This window comes from Conger conger, chromosome 18 (assembly GCF_963514075.1).
Source record: "Conger conger chromosome 18, fConCon1.1, whole genome shotgun sequence".
Lineage (NCBI taxonomy): Eukaryota > Metazoa > Chordata > Actinopteri > Anguilliformes > Congridae > Conger > Conger conger.
Window position 1 is genome coordinate 19,766,721 of NC_083777.1, and position 16,220 is coordinate 19,782,940.

The 16,220-nt window shown below is 44.2% G+C and overlaps 1 protein-coding gene across 17 annotated transcripts in view; it reads right to left on the reverse strand.

The window, feature by feature from the left end:
- The window catches only part of kcnma1a (potassium large conductance calcium-activated channel, subfamily M, alpha member 1a), a 168,428-nt gene extending 157,518 nt beyond the window's left edge, over nucleotides 1-10,910 (reverse strand). For all 17 annotated transcript variants that reach the window (XM_061228784.1, XM_061228791.1, XM_061228792.1 and 14 more), the window contains exon 1: nucleotides 10,412-10,910. In XM_061228784.1, coding sequence (XP_061084768.1) covers nucleotides 10,412-10,699 — 288 coding nt within the window. In that variant the 5' untranslated portion in view covers nucleotides 10,700-10,910. The remainder of the gene's footprint in view (nucleotides 1-10,411) is intronic.
- Nucleotides 10,911-16,220: the final 5,310 nt, after the last annotated feature.

A 16,220-nucleotide genomic window follows, 5' to 3' on the forward strand; every position in this document is an offset into this window, starting at 1 on the left:
AATCGTAAACCGCACCTCAATGGAACAGGCAGGGCCCAACCTCTCCGTTTGCCCAACGCACGATTCACCGTGACAAATTAAAAAGGCTTGAGTGCGAGATTTCTTCGGGTTGCCAAGTCTCATTCATCAGCCTCCACATTACAGTGCTTGGGCTCCTGTAGGCTTATGTCTATATTGAAATGCAGAAAAGGAAAAATATTAAGTGGGTTATTTACTGAATGCAAAAATAACGGTGAATTTACTTCAATGTTGACTAACAGCTGTTAGTTTTTTCCCCATCACTAAAGCTTGCGAGTTCAGCAATCGCCATATTTGAGTCACCTTGCTGTGATCTTGAGGACTTGAAAAATAATTCATTATAATATGTAAAAGTTATAGGCAAATCTTTTTTAACCCTTAGAAGAGAAGGTTTTTTAGAATTCATTTAAAAATTCTAACTCCTTTGCTTTCAACTACCGGTAGTGACAGCAATAGACAGTTAAGAATATTCTCATCACATATCTGTGATCCTACACCATAAAGGATTAATCTGGGTCCTCTCTCCTTAATGCAGCACTCCATGTGGACTGTTTTCAGGGCTGATTCACTCTCTCTGAAGGCTGAATGTGGACTGTTTTCAGGGCTGAATTTTCACTCTCTCTGAAGGCTGAATGGCTGAGTGCTCTTTCTTGGCTGGTGGCACTGCGGCAGTCCCATCATCAGTTGGGGAGAAAGCACACAAGCGTACGCTCCCCACCCAGAGGGCTGGCTGCCAGCCCTCTCCTGTTCATCCTGCAGTCCGCCAGCTGACCCGCGCAGTCGCTGCGTCAGAGGAGAACGCCTCGGCCGCACCGGGCAGACCGGCCGCAGTGCGGCGACCGATCCCACCCTCCATAACGAGGCTATCACCCACCGAGGGGCTGCCATGGACGGGTATAGACCATATCAGACCAAGGGATGTTCTGGCATAGACCACATGAGACAAAGGGATGTACTGGCATAGACCACATCAGACCAAGGGATGTTCTGGCATAGACCACATCAAACTAAAGGATGTACTGGCATAGACCACATCCGACCAAAAAGCCCAGTCTCCACCAAACAGCCAAAATGAGACGAGACCGTTTTAGAGCGTCTTTAGAAGAAAGTTTTTATCGGTGTGAACTGTCCAGTTTTAGAACGGCTCTCGACGGCTGCCGTTTTGAAGACTGAGCATGTCAAGTCTCAAGCCCAGAGTTTTAGAACCAATGGTGAACAGTTGTTTATTTGTTTACTCTGCGCTTTGCTGTGGACTGCCAAGTCCATACTCACGGATGTTTTGAGATTTAAACACGGATGTTTCGAGATTTAGTCTTGTCTCGTCTCGACTCGGCTGTTTGGTGGAGACTGAGCTTAACAGATACCAGACAAAAGGACCCATATATACTCTGGAACAGAGCCTGATCAGCACCCTCATCTCTCACACACACGCACACACACACATTCTTCAGCAATTATATTATGTGACATAATGTGACAAATTGTGGAAAATACTTAGAAAATTCACTGAGGAGCACAACCATCTTTATTTGTAATACAACGTCTTGCATCTGAGGTGAAGCAATGTGTTTTGAGCAGATTTTGAGCTCAACAGCCTGAGAACACACATGACTGAACTACCCTGACAGCATGCTCAGCCCACAGAAAAACACAAGTGTAATTACCATAATACCACCCATCCATGACTTGTGGTCTTGACAATTCTTTGAGTACTGGTTTTGTGATTAACTAAAGGGTCTAAGAGGTTATTTCATAAAGGTTATTTCACGCTCATCATATCCGGTGAGTTTTTATGGAATCTGTGGAGGTAGAAGATGAAGATGAATCTTTGTTCTTATTTTAGCGACTGGTTCGCTCAGCGGGAGCGTACTTAACGGCGAGCGGGACAGGCTAAGTGGGGCGTTACAGACCATGACGGTCATCAGGGCAGTGGATGTGACAGAGAGGCCACGTCGCTTCACCGAGCCAGCACCGCCGTCGCCTGGGGACGCTGAAGGTCACGCCAACACCATCATGCAGCCGGCCGCCATCTTCCCCTTCGATTTCACCGGCTCTGTGGCCGAGAGCATCTGCACTTTCAGCCTCTGAGTGACGCCTCACGGTCCTGCGGTCCTCTGGGTGAGGTGGTCCTCTGGGTGAGGCTCATGGTCCTCTGGGTGAGGGTCTATGGTCCTCTGGGTGAGGGTCTATGGTCCTCTGGGTGAGGCTCATGGTCCTCTGGGTGAGGGTCTATGGTCCTCTGGGTGAGGGTCTATGGTCCTCTGGGTGAGGCTCATGGTCCTCTGGGTGAGGGTCTATGGTCCTCTGGGTGAGGCTCTGTGGTCCTCTGGGTGAGTCTGCGGTCCTCTGGGTGATGATGTTCACCCAGCTCAGCTCGGCTCAGGAACCCCTCCCCCCCCAGCCTGGCAACACTCAGAGGCACGTCCGCAGGGAGACTTTCCCAGCATGAAAGGCTCAGCCAGTTCTGCCGAATGGAACTGACATGGGTGGATCAGCAGACAGTCGTGCCTTCCACTGGAATGGGGCGTGAGGCCTGGAGGGGCCTGCCCTGAAGATCAGGCTCCAGCAGAACTGTGCGTGCCAGTCAGGCCAATAAGACCAGAGCAGACATCCGCATGTATGCATGATGGTAGACGATGCATTAGTACATGAAAGTCAATGTCATGATAACTGCTAGGTCTAGAGCTTCTGACCAACAAAATCAATCTAATTCCACCTTCGAAAAATGTTTTTACAAGGTAGAAGCTGAACCACATTCTATAGTCACCAGTCAGATACATTTTATTCATTAATTTCTTTCCATCCCAAGAATAACTTCTTAGTCCCAATACATAAGCAGGAGTCAGGGGACACTACCTGGTAAACACAAGCCAGCTTTCCACCCTGCCACTGTGCTTATTATGTCCATCTGAGTGACTCCCCTGCAGTTCATTTCAAAACACCCACTCGTTTTAGTCCAGAAATATTAACACGAGCATCGGGCCCCAATTAAACAGCCATATGAAAGCAGCACTGTGCAAATAAAATTATATTAACATCTGCAGCTTACGACCTAAAACATGCAAATATACATGTGTATTACAGACTGTATTTATTCAGCAGGGACTCTCTATCCACAGTGATTTACAAATGCCAGAGAACATTCAGGAAACATCTACCTCAGTTAGGATCAATGCAGACCTGCCTAACACTCACAGACTGGATGGGGGGAGAGGTACATGTACCAAGACTGTATAGTACCAATCTGAGATGGATCTAGAAATGATTTGGGTCAGGAAAAAAAAAAGTATAAGAATGGTCCCCCTTTGCACATATACCAACAAGTCTAGGGTCCCCAGGACCACTAGTGCGCGGTAAAGTCCTCCTTGTTACACCCCCTTAGCTCTGCCCCTGCACCAATGTAGGTAACAGCCAGATTAGAACTATGACACAATCATACTTGCACAGAATACACAGAATAACATGACATCTGTACAACTGTGGTTTAATCTTACAGTGTACAGCTCTAGATGCCCTTCAAAGACGAGCGTCTGCATTTATCCTAGCCCCATCCTCCATCCCCCACCCCTATGACCCAGACTTTAAAGAACCTAACAGTTAAGGACGTTTTCAGCTACACTGAAGCCTCGTCCCAGACCCCAGTCACTGTCTATGGCAGGGATGGGCAACTCCAGTCCTAGGGCCGGAGGGTATGCAGGATTCCAGTTACCCTGGCTCAATCAGCTAATTAGCCATATGCACCATTACCAATTCAGTCTTTAATTACACCACAATAAAATGCTACATGGCAAGAACGTTTATCAGCTGCTGTTTATATAATGGAATTAATAAATGACAGATTATGTAAACTGTCTGTGTGGGGGAGAACCAAGGCCCAGCACCTTTGTCTGTGTGGGAGAGTCACCGCACACAGACAGTGGTGCTGTGCTGGGCCCCAGTCCCCCGCACACAGGCAGTGGTGTTGGGCCCCAGTTCTCACACAGGGCGAGCTATGGCCTTGCTGTGAGACGGGCCACTCTGGGCCCCCCCTCACCCCTCCGGCGGATACACTTTCCCCAGCTGAACTCTGACACAGACGGTTCCGCAGGGATGTTGTGGCACATTTTATCGAGCCGTGACAAGCGAAGGGTTGACACGGCAACGGCGTCGTCAGACTCTCCGTTTTCATTTCCTGTCACACACGGCCGGCGCGTGCCCATTGGCCGCGCTGCCGGACACCGCCGTCCCCTTAAAAGGAAATGAACCCGCGCGCAAACAAAGGGCTGAAGCGTAAGGGCGCAGCGCAGGGCCAGGTTCGCCGGAGCGGACCCCAGCGCACCCCAGCGCACCTGAAAGAGCAGGTGAACAGGGCACGAACGGGAAGCCAGGACGCAGATGGCCCGTGCATTGTGTTGAGCCTGGGCTTCCAGGCAGCATCAATACCATACAGTTCCAGACCACAGCAGGTGACAGTGCATGTGCTACAACACCACACAGAGTCTAGTGTTCCTCCTACTGTCTCATTGCACCTTTAGTGCCAAGATACAACACCCTGACATTCATTTCAGCAACTTTAAACACAGACATAAGTCAAAACACTTTCTTTTTTCAATATGAAATTACAGCTTTTTAAAAAATGTTATGCACTGCAGGATTTTTCTAAGAACCAACAGATTTTGGCAGGGGTTCAACGAACATTTGTCCTTATCCGATTAAGAATTAAATGCAGGGTTTCTTTATTTCTTTTTTATTTCACAAACTTCTTTGGCAAATTTATTTTGGCAACTGCTGAATTTGCCAACCTCTTTGTTTCTGTTTCTGTGTAATACTGAGCTAAAGTTCAGGATAAATATTGAATCTAGGCCATTGTGCGTACAAATAAACAAAACGATGTCTTGAATACGAATGGACGGTAAAATTAAGAAACATGTCACTGATCCATTGTGTCTGCACTTCACGCACCAAACAGGGCTCCTCCTCAAACAAATCTGTAGTCTACTCAACAGTACGAGATGAACAAAGCAGCATTGCAGTCTTTTGTGCTGTTTATTATTTCCTACCATCCCCACGATAGATACTGCGGTACGAATGAAATAGTCTTTATATTGTTCACATAAACAAGGATAACAGCATTAAAAATGTGGGCACTGAATAATTAATAATTAAAGTAGAATGCACTTGTGGCATCCAGTCTCAGTACTTTGCAGAGTTACACAGAAGGCTGCCCAAAACATGCAAAACAGGAAGAAAAATATTATTTCCCAAAAGAGTAATTGTGAAATAAAAACATATGTCATTCCATCCATCCTGTATCTAACATGCTACTAGATTCCTGTTCAGGGTCGTAGGGGGGGGGGTGTGTGTGTGCTGCTAAAGCCTATCCCAGCATGCATTGGACACGACAAGAGGCTATAAACTTATGTGCATCGGTTCAGTCATTTCATAAGGTCACAAGGTTTTATTGATTCTAACATATATTTAACAGTAGAATGCAGTAGTGTTTTTACCATTGCAGAAATAAAGAAAATAATAAATATATATTTGATATATATATTATAAAACCATTTGGAAATGTGACCAGCCGCATATGAACGCCACACTCATCACGCTCCGCGGCTCGGGGGTTTGCCTGAGCAGGGGTGACAGCTGACCGGGGGGTGGGCTCGGCCCGAAGACCCTTCAGGCCCGTTGCCAAGCACGAGGGGAAACACAGGAGCACAACAAACCCCCCCGGGGGGCATTTGTGCCATTCTCCCTGCATTAAAGAACAACTCATCGGCTGTCTGGACTTCACTGGGGCCCCCCGCACTGATTAAGCCCCGGCCCCATCCATCACCCGCCAACGGCTGTTTAAACACCCACCACAAACACGGCAAAGTCTATTTGCGGGAAGTCTCCAGGTTCATATTTTCATTGTTCCTTGTTGCCGTATTTTTTTTTTCCCCCAGACAAACGGGAAATAATGATTCCTTGAAAAAATCCGACGGTAAGCAGTATTTGGTAAACATGGCATTGTGAGTTTTGACAAGTTTGTTGAAATGATTATAGCTCAGCGCCCACGGAATGTCTCATCAGTTGCGTTTCAATTGCATTCCTCTCAATACAAGTCTTCAATGAAAGGAGAAAATTATTTCATCCTGCATTTAGAACTTTAGCCTGCATGTATGTTCTACCCTTGAACTTAGAATTTCCATCTGAAGTCATTTCACAGAGAAGCTTTCATAGTTGTATTGATCTGCATCTGTGTCCATCTCTGTGCGTTTCTGTTCTCATTGTGCTCCTCTATGTCCAGCTGTGTGTGTTTCTGTTCTCATTCTGCTCCTCTGTGTCCATCTGTGGGCGTTTCAGTTCTCATTCTGCTCTTCTGTGTGTGTTTCTGTTCTCAATCTGCTGCTCTATAGCCATCTGCGTGCGTTTCTGTTTTCATTCTGCTCCTCTGTGCCCAACTGTGTGTGTTTCTGTTCTCATTCTGCCCCGCGGTCATAGTCATCCCTTCCCAGCTGTTGGCTCTTCAACAGAAATTGTCAAAAAGGCCCAGAACCCAAGTGGCTCGGCCAAAAATTGCACTCCTCAGAAACACAGTCTGAGCCCTAAAAAAGGCTGGAGGCTCTACTATGTCAATAGTCAACTATGACCAGGAGTGCACAGCAGCACAACACTACTGCTTTTATCCCAGAGTGCCTCTCATTCAACTGGTAACAGAACACCTGTAGTACTGTGTGGCCTATAGAGTGTTAAATAGTCACTGGCACTCCATTAGTACTGTGTGGCCAGTAAGGTCTAAAATAGTCTAGTGTTGGGAATGAGTCTTTGAATAAAAGGTCCAGAATGAGCAAAGTAGAAGGCTGACACAAAGCCAACAGAGATTAAAGCTAGCATTGGTGTAATCTGTGATGTGCACCTCGTCGAAGGGCTGAAACTACGGGAACGTTTCCAGCCCATCAAAATGTCATTAAAGAAAACAAACACTTCAGAGGGGGAAGGACAGGGAAAGCACAAGTCAGCAAAAACCCAAAGTCTACACCCCTCTCCACAATGAAAAAGACAGCACAGACCGTAACTAATAAACACTCAAACTATAGTGCACTCACTGCCACTATGCATGTAATGGTAATAAGGGAAATAGGTCCTGTTTCATTCTCCTCTACGATCGAACCAGCTGCGTACGTTTACGTATCCCAGCAACGGAAAACAATAGCGTATAGATGCATTCGCGGAATACGTCTTGCGAGCACGTATCTGTATTTTTGCCAATCGTCCCTGAGACTTCAACAGGGCCTTTCTGACGTACATGAAGCCTTGTGACAGCGAGTGTGAGAGACAGAGAGAGAGAAGTGGGGGCACGGAAACACAAAGCACCCGCTCTGGGCCCAGCTGCGGGGCTTTGCGGTCAGGGTCCTGTTACTCACACCATGCCTGTGGGGCTCACCTCATCGCCCAGCTGCCCGGAGGTTGGGTTTCAGGCCCTCAAACGGGCCGGGCCTCAGCGTCACAACCCAGATTTCACTTCTCCCTCTCCCTTACGGGCCCAGGTGCACCGTCTCAGAAAAGAGGTTCCTTCACGCGGTCCGCTGGGCCAGCCCAACCTTGGCAGTGGTGCACTCAGACAAGTCTGTGAGGTCTAGCGTACAGGTAATAGGGGGCGTGGGTTCATTTAATTCAATTCAATTTTATTTGTATTGGGATTTTTAAATGGTAAATGTCTACATTTATATAGCACCTTTATCCAAAGCACTGTACAATTGATGCTTCTCATTCACCCATTCACACACACACACACACACACACACACACACACACGCACATTCGTCAGGAGCAATTTGGGGTTAGGCTTCTTGCTCAGGGGCACTTCGAAAACACCCAGGGCAGGATCGAACCGGCAACCCTCCGACTGCCAGACGACTGCTCTTACCTCCTGAGCCCATCCCGGGAGACTGTCACAGAGTACAGAGTAGCAGATGAGAAACACCAGACCAGAACCCCCAAAATAGCAAGTTCTGGGTAAATAAAAACGACCGCAAGCGCAGACAGACCTCACGCTTGGGCTGCGGGCGTGGCCTCTCTCTCGGCCCCCGGTTGGCACGGAGGAGTCGGGTTCCGGTGGCACGGGCAGCTTTAGTGTACGCCTCGTTCACGTGGGTAATTAAAAGGTAATGAAGAAAGGAGGCCTCAAAAGCCTGATGAACAAACCCCTTTAAATAAATAACCGGGCGGAACTGGCTAGCGCTAAACAGAAAGGCAAAAAATAGCCAGACAGTGGATGTGAAAAGCAGCGCAGGATTAAACAAATCTAAACCAGCTCCGCATAACTATGGTCGCCTACAGATATGCACACACACAACTACCCTGCACGTCTCCAGTACCGACCAATAACAACGGGATTTGCCTGATGTCTAGCAAAGCAATCCACAGGCATGCCTTTCCACCACCAAGCCATTCCAAAATTAAAAGAAATGCCACAATGGAACCATATTCATAGCTATGTTTTTTTCCTTTTGTATGCATTCACTGTAAGATGTAGGAGTGCTGTGGCATGAATTGTATACCATTATACCACACTTGACTACACCGTGCACTTGTTTTTCACCCTGATGGAGGTAGCAGAACAGGGAGATATTTTTTCTTGCCATCATTGTCACTGTGGCAACCGGCTGACATTCACAGTAAGTTCATTTCAGTCAAAATATTTTGCAAGCGTGAAATTGATGCCAGGACCTGGAACTGTATCAAGTCAGGCAAGCAAGGCGGGTTGAATGAAAATCAGAAGGAGAGCTCCGGTACCTTCTCTACGTTGTAAATCAGAGCTTCGGGCAGGGGCAGTTTTCCTTTCCATCAGATGACTTAAATGATTCATGAAGTTAATTACTGGCTTAATTGGGCTGAGTCTGTGGCTCAATTAGAGGGAGCTCAGATGCCTTCTGGGAAGCAGGTAGCCCTCCATGAGCCTGATTGGCCAGTCCATGCCCTGGATCTGATGTCATGCAAATAATTACCATGTAGGACTGGGATATAGGAGTGTAGGATGTAGGAGTATATCCACAGTAGGCGTGAAATTATAATACTAACACATTTTTCATTGATTGTCCAATGCCACTAAACTTTTACAGAACCCACCCCAAGAGTACTGTGGAGACACTTTAATTGATTTAATGCCAGTGAAAGGTAGAAAGAGAAATTGCTCAAATATCTTGCAGGGGTACAGCTCCACCGAGGCAGATTTAGACAGCAGCTAGTCCCAAAACACAATAGACAAGAACATTAATTCAACCGTTTTCAGGTCCCAGTGTCTCAATGAGCAACAGCTAAACATGATTCAAAACATAAAATCTTTCACATTCAAAATCAATGGCCCAGGAGCTTGTGGGCAGAGGGAGATTTTTAGTTTCGATGCACACAATTTCTGAGCAGAACTGAAGTTTCCTATTAGATTTTCCCAATACGGAGGGGAGGTCCCCAAATCCTTTCATATGAACATAACTGCGTGGCACGAAACAGAATCTGCATGGCTGCAGTAACGTGGGATGAGCTGTAAGCACTGAACCAAAGTCCGGCTAAATTAAGTCAATAAAACGCGATCATCACTTTCATAGTTTTCTTCTAGTCTTATCCATGCTCCATGGCACTTCCACACATAAGATGCGGCAGAATATGTTATTAAATATGATCAAGTTTAATACAGTTAAGACATGCAACACAATCTGCTTTTTATTCCTAATTATGCGTCGGTTTAAAACGGTTAAAATGGATAACTGTTAAAAGATCATTTTTAAGAGGACCATAAAGATTCCAGAGAATGCTACAAGAGCAGAGGGCACTGGCTTCTGACACATAAACGGGGAAATGCAATCAGCATATGACATGGGGATACTAGATTGTCGGCTTCAATCAAATAATCACCTCCCATTAGGATAGCCGTGTGCACGCATACATTAGTTATGGAATCGATAAAAAGAACTTCGATGTAGGTGTACAATATAAAACAGTAGAAAAACAATTTTTTTTTTTGCTTGTTTTATTCTTTTCCAAGTACGGAGCTTGCTGTTTGAACGAGTGAGACTGTGTTCTCCGGGCAAACATACATTTTATGGATTTTCTATCTGTACAGATTTTATTGTAAGGCACTTTCGACTGAAAGTAATTCATATAACGCGCAACCGCCATTATATCTGAACCAATCGGAGTGTTTTTATGCTGTGTTTTGAGAACATGTGTTTCTCTACTGCAACATAATTACTCAGCTGCGGGGTCATTAAAGCAAATGTCAACAAATGGATTCCCTCTCTCCATAAAATACTGTTTAAGGATTTACATTTCGCCAGGGGTTTAGAAATAATTTTAAAAAATATGTCCCGCACAATTCCGCCATAATTGCCACGACAGAACACGGGTAGCCTATAAGAGCAGGATGGATTACCTTGGTTTTGACGTTGCAGTGGCAGCACACCGTCCACAGGTATTTGAGGGTCCTCCAGAGCAAAATGATGAACAGACCCCCAAAGAATGTTACCATGGATGAGGCAAGAAATGCCCACCACATGCGCTGGCCATTGCTATCACATGGCACGTCTGGTGAAAACGGGATGATCACATCCATCTTGGAAATGTATACAGAGTCCGGATTTATATTAGGCCTATTGATATTAGCACTCATTATAATGCTGCGGATGCCATACGAAACGTTGCCATCTGCCACAGCTAGCATCCAAAAGCTTTGGAGAGCTCCAGCCTGCGTTCCCGGCCCCACTCATCAGCCATATTGCTTCAAATATCCCTCTCCTCCCAATTATATTATTTTACCCCAGTTTCCTTCAAAGCGGGGCGATTTCCAATCATGAGCCTCACAGGCGAGCTGGGCTTCGAAGCTCAAACAGCGAGTCTGTGTCCCTCTGCAAAACACATTTAAATCCACGTTAATGACGGCGGTGCGTTCTCATTTTGAGGGATTTCCCCAAACCTTCCTGGACAATTCCATCTTGCAGATAGGCTATATTCAGTTCACAACGATCGTCTTCGCTTTGGTTGTTCAAGCTTATAGCTAGATATTTAACACGAACATAAAATAGAAGTCAATCAGTGTGAATGTGACCCAGCTTTCTTCGAGTTAGAGACCCAGTCGCTCCACCACGGTGGTTCATCGATTTCCCCGTATCACAAATGCCACTTTGTCAATAATCTGAGGGGCTTTCGGATGGAAGAAAAATCTTGCGTTATCAATCGACCGCCATTCTCTGAAGAAATCTTAATTATAATTGTGGTTGCGAGGTTTTTCCGCGACCAGCGTCAGCTATTTGGCCAATGTCGACGTCCCCATTCACTCTGCTTCTGCCTCCACACAGCGGCCAGCTGATAGCGGCTGTCAGATCTGCTGGAAAGATGGCAAGGGAGATTTACAGGTAGGAAGGCGGAGCTAGGCTACACAATGATAAAGATAGGCAGACAGCACTGATAGCCTACGACATGGACGTTTATTCCAGCTAGACCCGATGTGCCTGCGTAGCGTTTTCTTGCATAATTGTATTGCTGAAATGACGCAGAATACGACGCCAGTTTTTTGTCAAGTATATTCTCGGTTCTATATTTACCAACCTAGCTTGCAGCGGGTCTTTGAGAGATCTGTCATCTAAGTGTAATGATGTGTCTATGCGCCCCACTTTCGGCCACCGGTTTCCATCTTATATTCCTTTTTAATATATTGAATTAGCGTTGTTCAATATACGTTTATTTATCCACCAGTCTAGCCGTTGCCATTTATTTAAAAGCATAATGGCGCTTCCGTCTCCAGTATCCTAATACGCGCTTCTGTTTGTTTATTCATCTGCCTGGCTTAAAACATATTTACAACCATCCACGCGCAGAGATGAAGCGTAACCTGTTGTCCTCCAGGAGTAATTTAAAAGCTGCGGACTTTCTCTTTCTTTTCATATCGAACCAGTGCTTTAATAATGAGGTAGTCTACAATGGATTTTAAATATCCTGAAAATACATGTAGTTAATCACGTATAACGGTGGCCTGAGCAATAGGCTACGCTTACGAGCTAGCCGAAATAGACTTTATCATTGTAAAACAAATGTATGTGTGTCTAGACATTTTATTAATATATAATTATAAAATCAAATAACGTCCATCATAAGATAATACGTGCAGTCACAGGGGCATTCAATGCCATTATACAGTGTTTATGCAGCAGGTTGTTTAAATATGCCACGTAAAAGATCAGGTAACCTGTTCATTAAAAAGTAAAGAGACGTCGTTGCGATATATTGACATGATTATGCAGACAATATACTGTATGTAGCGTCCCAGTCGAATTAATTAATTAAGCATGGACTGATCTGGTCTAAAGATCTGTATTGCTCCAATGATCTTCATTGACCAATGTAAGAACTAAAACAGAAATTAGACAACAAACAGAAGGCAAAACATTACATTAAACCTGTTAGCACCAGAAATATCCATCACATAAAGGATCATCAAACTACGTTACATAAGCATATGCATTTGCACACTTATTATGAATTTATACATCCACTACGAATTGAGGCATTTTTTTATTAAATCATTTTTAAACATTGAGGTCATTTACCCTGTATACTACTATTTTACATTCCATATATATAGTTTGTGGAAAAGGGAAGTTTGAAATACAGGGGAAAGGCCGTAGAGACAGATTTTTTAGAGGATAGGCAAGATCTTAAGGAGACTACAGTGGCTATAGGCTAGGCTTTCGCTGCAGAATGACAGTTAATGTCAATGTGAAGTTTAAAGGGTTTAATGTTAAATCCAATATTAACCATCTTCATCTTGGACTCACGTGGTTGTGTTGGACATTGAAAATATACGAAAAATATGTCAATTCCACCAGATTAATAAATTACAGGGGTCTATGCTCTATTCTTGAACGTTCAGGAATAAACTCACACTGGCAGTTTATGTAGATTTAGGGTGACTGCATATATCGGTCATGCCACACATCCGCCAAAACTTTACATTTAAGTTCAGATGTCAAACTAGGCCTAAACCCTTTTTGACATAACCCGTAACTCATAGAAAGAATGCTCTATCTCCACCTGCTGGACTTCGTCAGTATAAGAGGCTGAGTTGACTTCCGTCAGTCAAATCACATTGTGTCAAACGTCATTATCCTCGGCTGTATCTTGACAATTTTTCTTGCAGTAATTTGAAATATCACACAAAGAATGCAACTGCATGATTATTGTTCTTTTAGAATATTAATACGTTTATTGAAATGTCAAGAATTCAATTTCCTCTACTTCCTTTTGCACAGTTTTACTTAATTATTCTCAAAATCCTTTATGGCATTAAACTGATCAGCATAAAGGTATTTCTGTTCTGCTTTATTGTTATTGAAATCCTTCGAATATATTTAAGTCCAAATTTTGAATGGCAGATCCTGACAAGACCCCTCCCATCACTGAAACTCCCCATCAAGTTCAGAGGAGTGCAAACTAACCGGCCACCCTCACATCCTGTGAAATGTAAAATCTGAAATGTAATGAGCCATTAATTGTTTTTAAATTGATGATTTCAATGGTTATTGAAAGCCTATTTACCCCATTATGACCTAGTTCCAAATAGCTGTGAATGCCATGAAGAATGATATCCCACAATCAGGATTTTTCATCAGTAAGATTAGCCATGCTTTAATTTTGGTGATCCATTATATGGCAAACAATTAACAGATTCAAGTAATAGACCGAATCTGTGAGGTGATAACTAAATTGCTGAAGAAGCAGACACCTGGTCACTAAAACTAAACCATTTGTGGAAAGCAGACAGGTTCTAAACAAACCAAAATCAAAGGAGCCAAGCCGGAATTATGTTAAAATAATATATTATATTAAAGAACCTAACAGCCTACTGAAGAACACACTGTAATAAAAAGCACACAAACACACGGGAAGAGCCAGCATTATTGGCAGTTACGGTAACTTCTCTGTGGAGCAGAAAGCCTCCATTATGTTATTTACAGAGGGAAACAGGATCTCTGTTAATCATCTTCAAAGAAACCCCGGCCAGCTGTCAGGCCTTGGAGGACTGGGTTCTGACAGGAGCTTGGGAAGAGCACTGCATTGTTGACAGAGGAAAGAGCTTAATGTAAGATCAGCTGGGCGTGGTAATCCTGTTGTTTTAGAGTCCCGGAACAGTTACCATGCTGAAGGACCTCAGGCAAACTCATGGAAACACACACACACACACACACATGCATACACCAGACAGACAGACAGACATATGCACACACTGTAGCTAAGCATATTTAACTGGAGCTGGGATCCCCAACACAAAAACCCCCTGCTCCTCCCCCAGAAACTCACCAACTGCAACAGCACCTGCGTCCATCTTATGCCTTCTCAAGTTCAGATGAGCTCTCGGCAGCTGTGTGGAAACAGAGCCCTCAACAGGAGGCAGCGCAGGAGGGAGGCTTAGCCCCAGAGCTGGGCCACTTCACCCAACATGGGGCACAGCACACAGAGGGAGGCTTAGCCCCAGAGCTGGGCCACCTTACCCAATATGTGGCACAGCACACAGGAGGGAGGCTTAGCTCAGCTGAGTCACAAGAGACTTGAAGGTCTGACCATGTTTTAGGAGCTGACCCCCTGCCCCCCCCCCCACCCAGGGAAGGCAGTGTCTTTGACTCTGTGACATCACGCCACTAATCAGAACTGGCTCAGCTGACGATCGTTTCATTCAATGGAAGTAGTTGTCGTCCAAATGGAAGGAAATAGAGAGCCATGTTCACAAGTTTAAGTCTGCCAGGGACCTTAAAGGACATGCGTTGACACCGAACAATCTTTATATGTAACATACATTAATATTTACTGGAACAAGCAAAATGCCGGCATTAAGCAAAACAATGATATTCAGAGCTATATATTCTATAGCTAAGCTAGCAAGAGAAAAAGTGACCTCCTGAACAAATTGTTATTACATTGAACATAACTTTGTTTGGCAAGATAACTTCCCAAGCAAATGTCATATCTACTACCTAAATATGCCAAATACAGCACATTGTAGACCACGCTAGTGTGATACAAAATATTTTTTTCACAAAATGTACTTATTTCCATCTGAATATTTTCTTGACCACCTTGTCATTACTCAGCAGCCATTCCAAAAAATATGACTCACTTACTTTGGGAGCAAAGTCAGAAACACAACGGCATTCCCATTCATAGCAGAATACTCATTCATCTGCATAATGTTAGTGCTCACCAGCTGGGCTCTCACTAACATCATCCTCAGTGTCAGTCAGTAGTCAATTTCCTTTAAAACAGGAAATAGTTTTCTATAGACTTCCTCCTATGAATATGTAACTGGCCTAATTATAGGCAAATCTTTATACGATGTCTGAATGAGAAATATACTGATTCTTTTCCAAGGACAGAGAGCTACATTGAACAGTACAAGGCAGGATTCTCAAAGGTAGTCACACTTTCAGTAATTGGGACCTCACAGAGGGTGGCAGTGGTGGTGCAGTGTGTAGCCTGTCCAGGAATAAGCCTGTTAGATAATGGAAGGATGGACCTCACATCTCAGGGGACAACTTGACCTTAAGGAGGTAAATGATCCTTTGACAGAAATTAGACACGTCTAATTGAAGTCTAATGACGTTTCATTACAATTAAGAGGTTGCAATTATGGCTGGAATGAAAAGCAGCATGTGTCCGCAGGACTGAGTTTGAGAAGCCCTGGTGTATTTACATAGACATCATTCACAATAATCATTTCAGCACATTCATATCTTAAGGAAAATATTTGGAAGCAGTATAGCTAGATTGGAATAGGTAGAAGTTAATTAGTTTACATGAAATTGAAAATAATTACCATGAAATTATGAAAGTAAAATTGAATGGAAACATCTTTGAATTGAAGTCATTAATCCAGAGGAATTAAATTGGCACTCAGTTTGTGGAAAAGACTCATCTCTTCAATAGAAGCTAGATATTACCACACAGAAACATGTGAGCATTTTATTAGGTATTTATTAGACTTCTGCTGTAGCCTATCCACTTAGAGTTATGATGCATTGTGTGTCCAGAGATCCTCAACTGCATACCACTGTTGTGTAATGTGTGGTTATTTGTATTACTATCACCTTCAGCTTTGACCAGCCATTCTCCTCCGACATCTGTCATTAACAAGGCGTTTTTGTCTGCAGAACTGCTGCTCACTGTATTTTTTTGTTTTGTGTGCCATTCTTTGC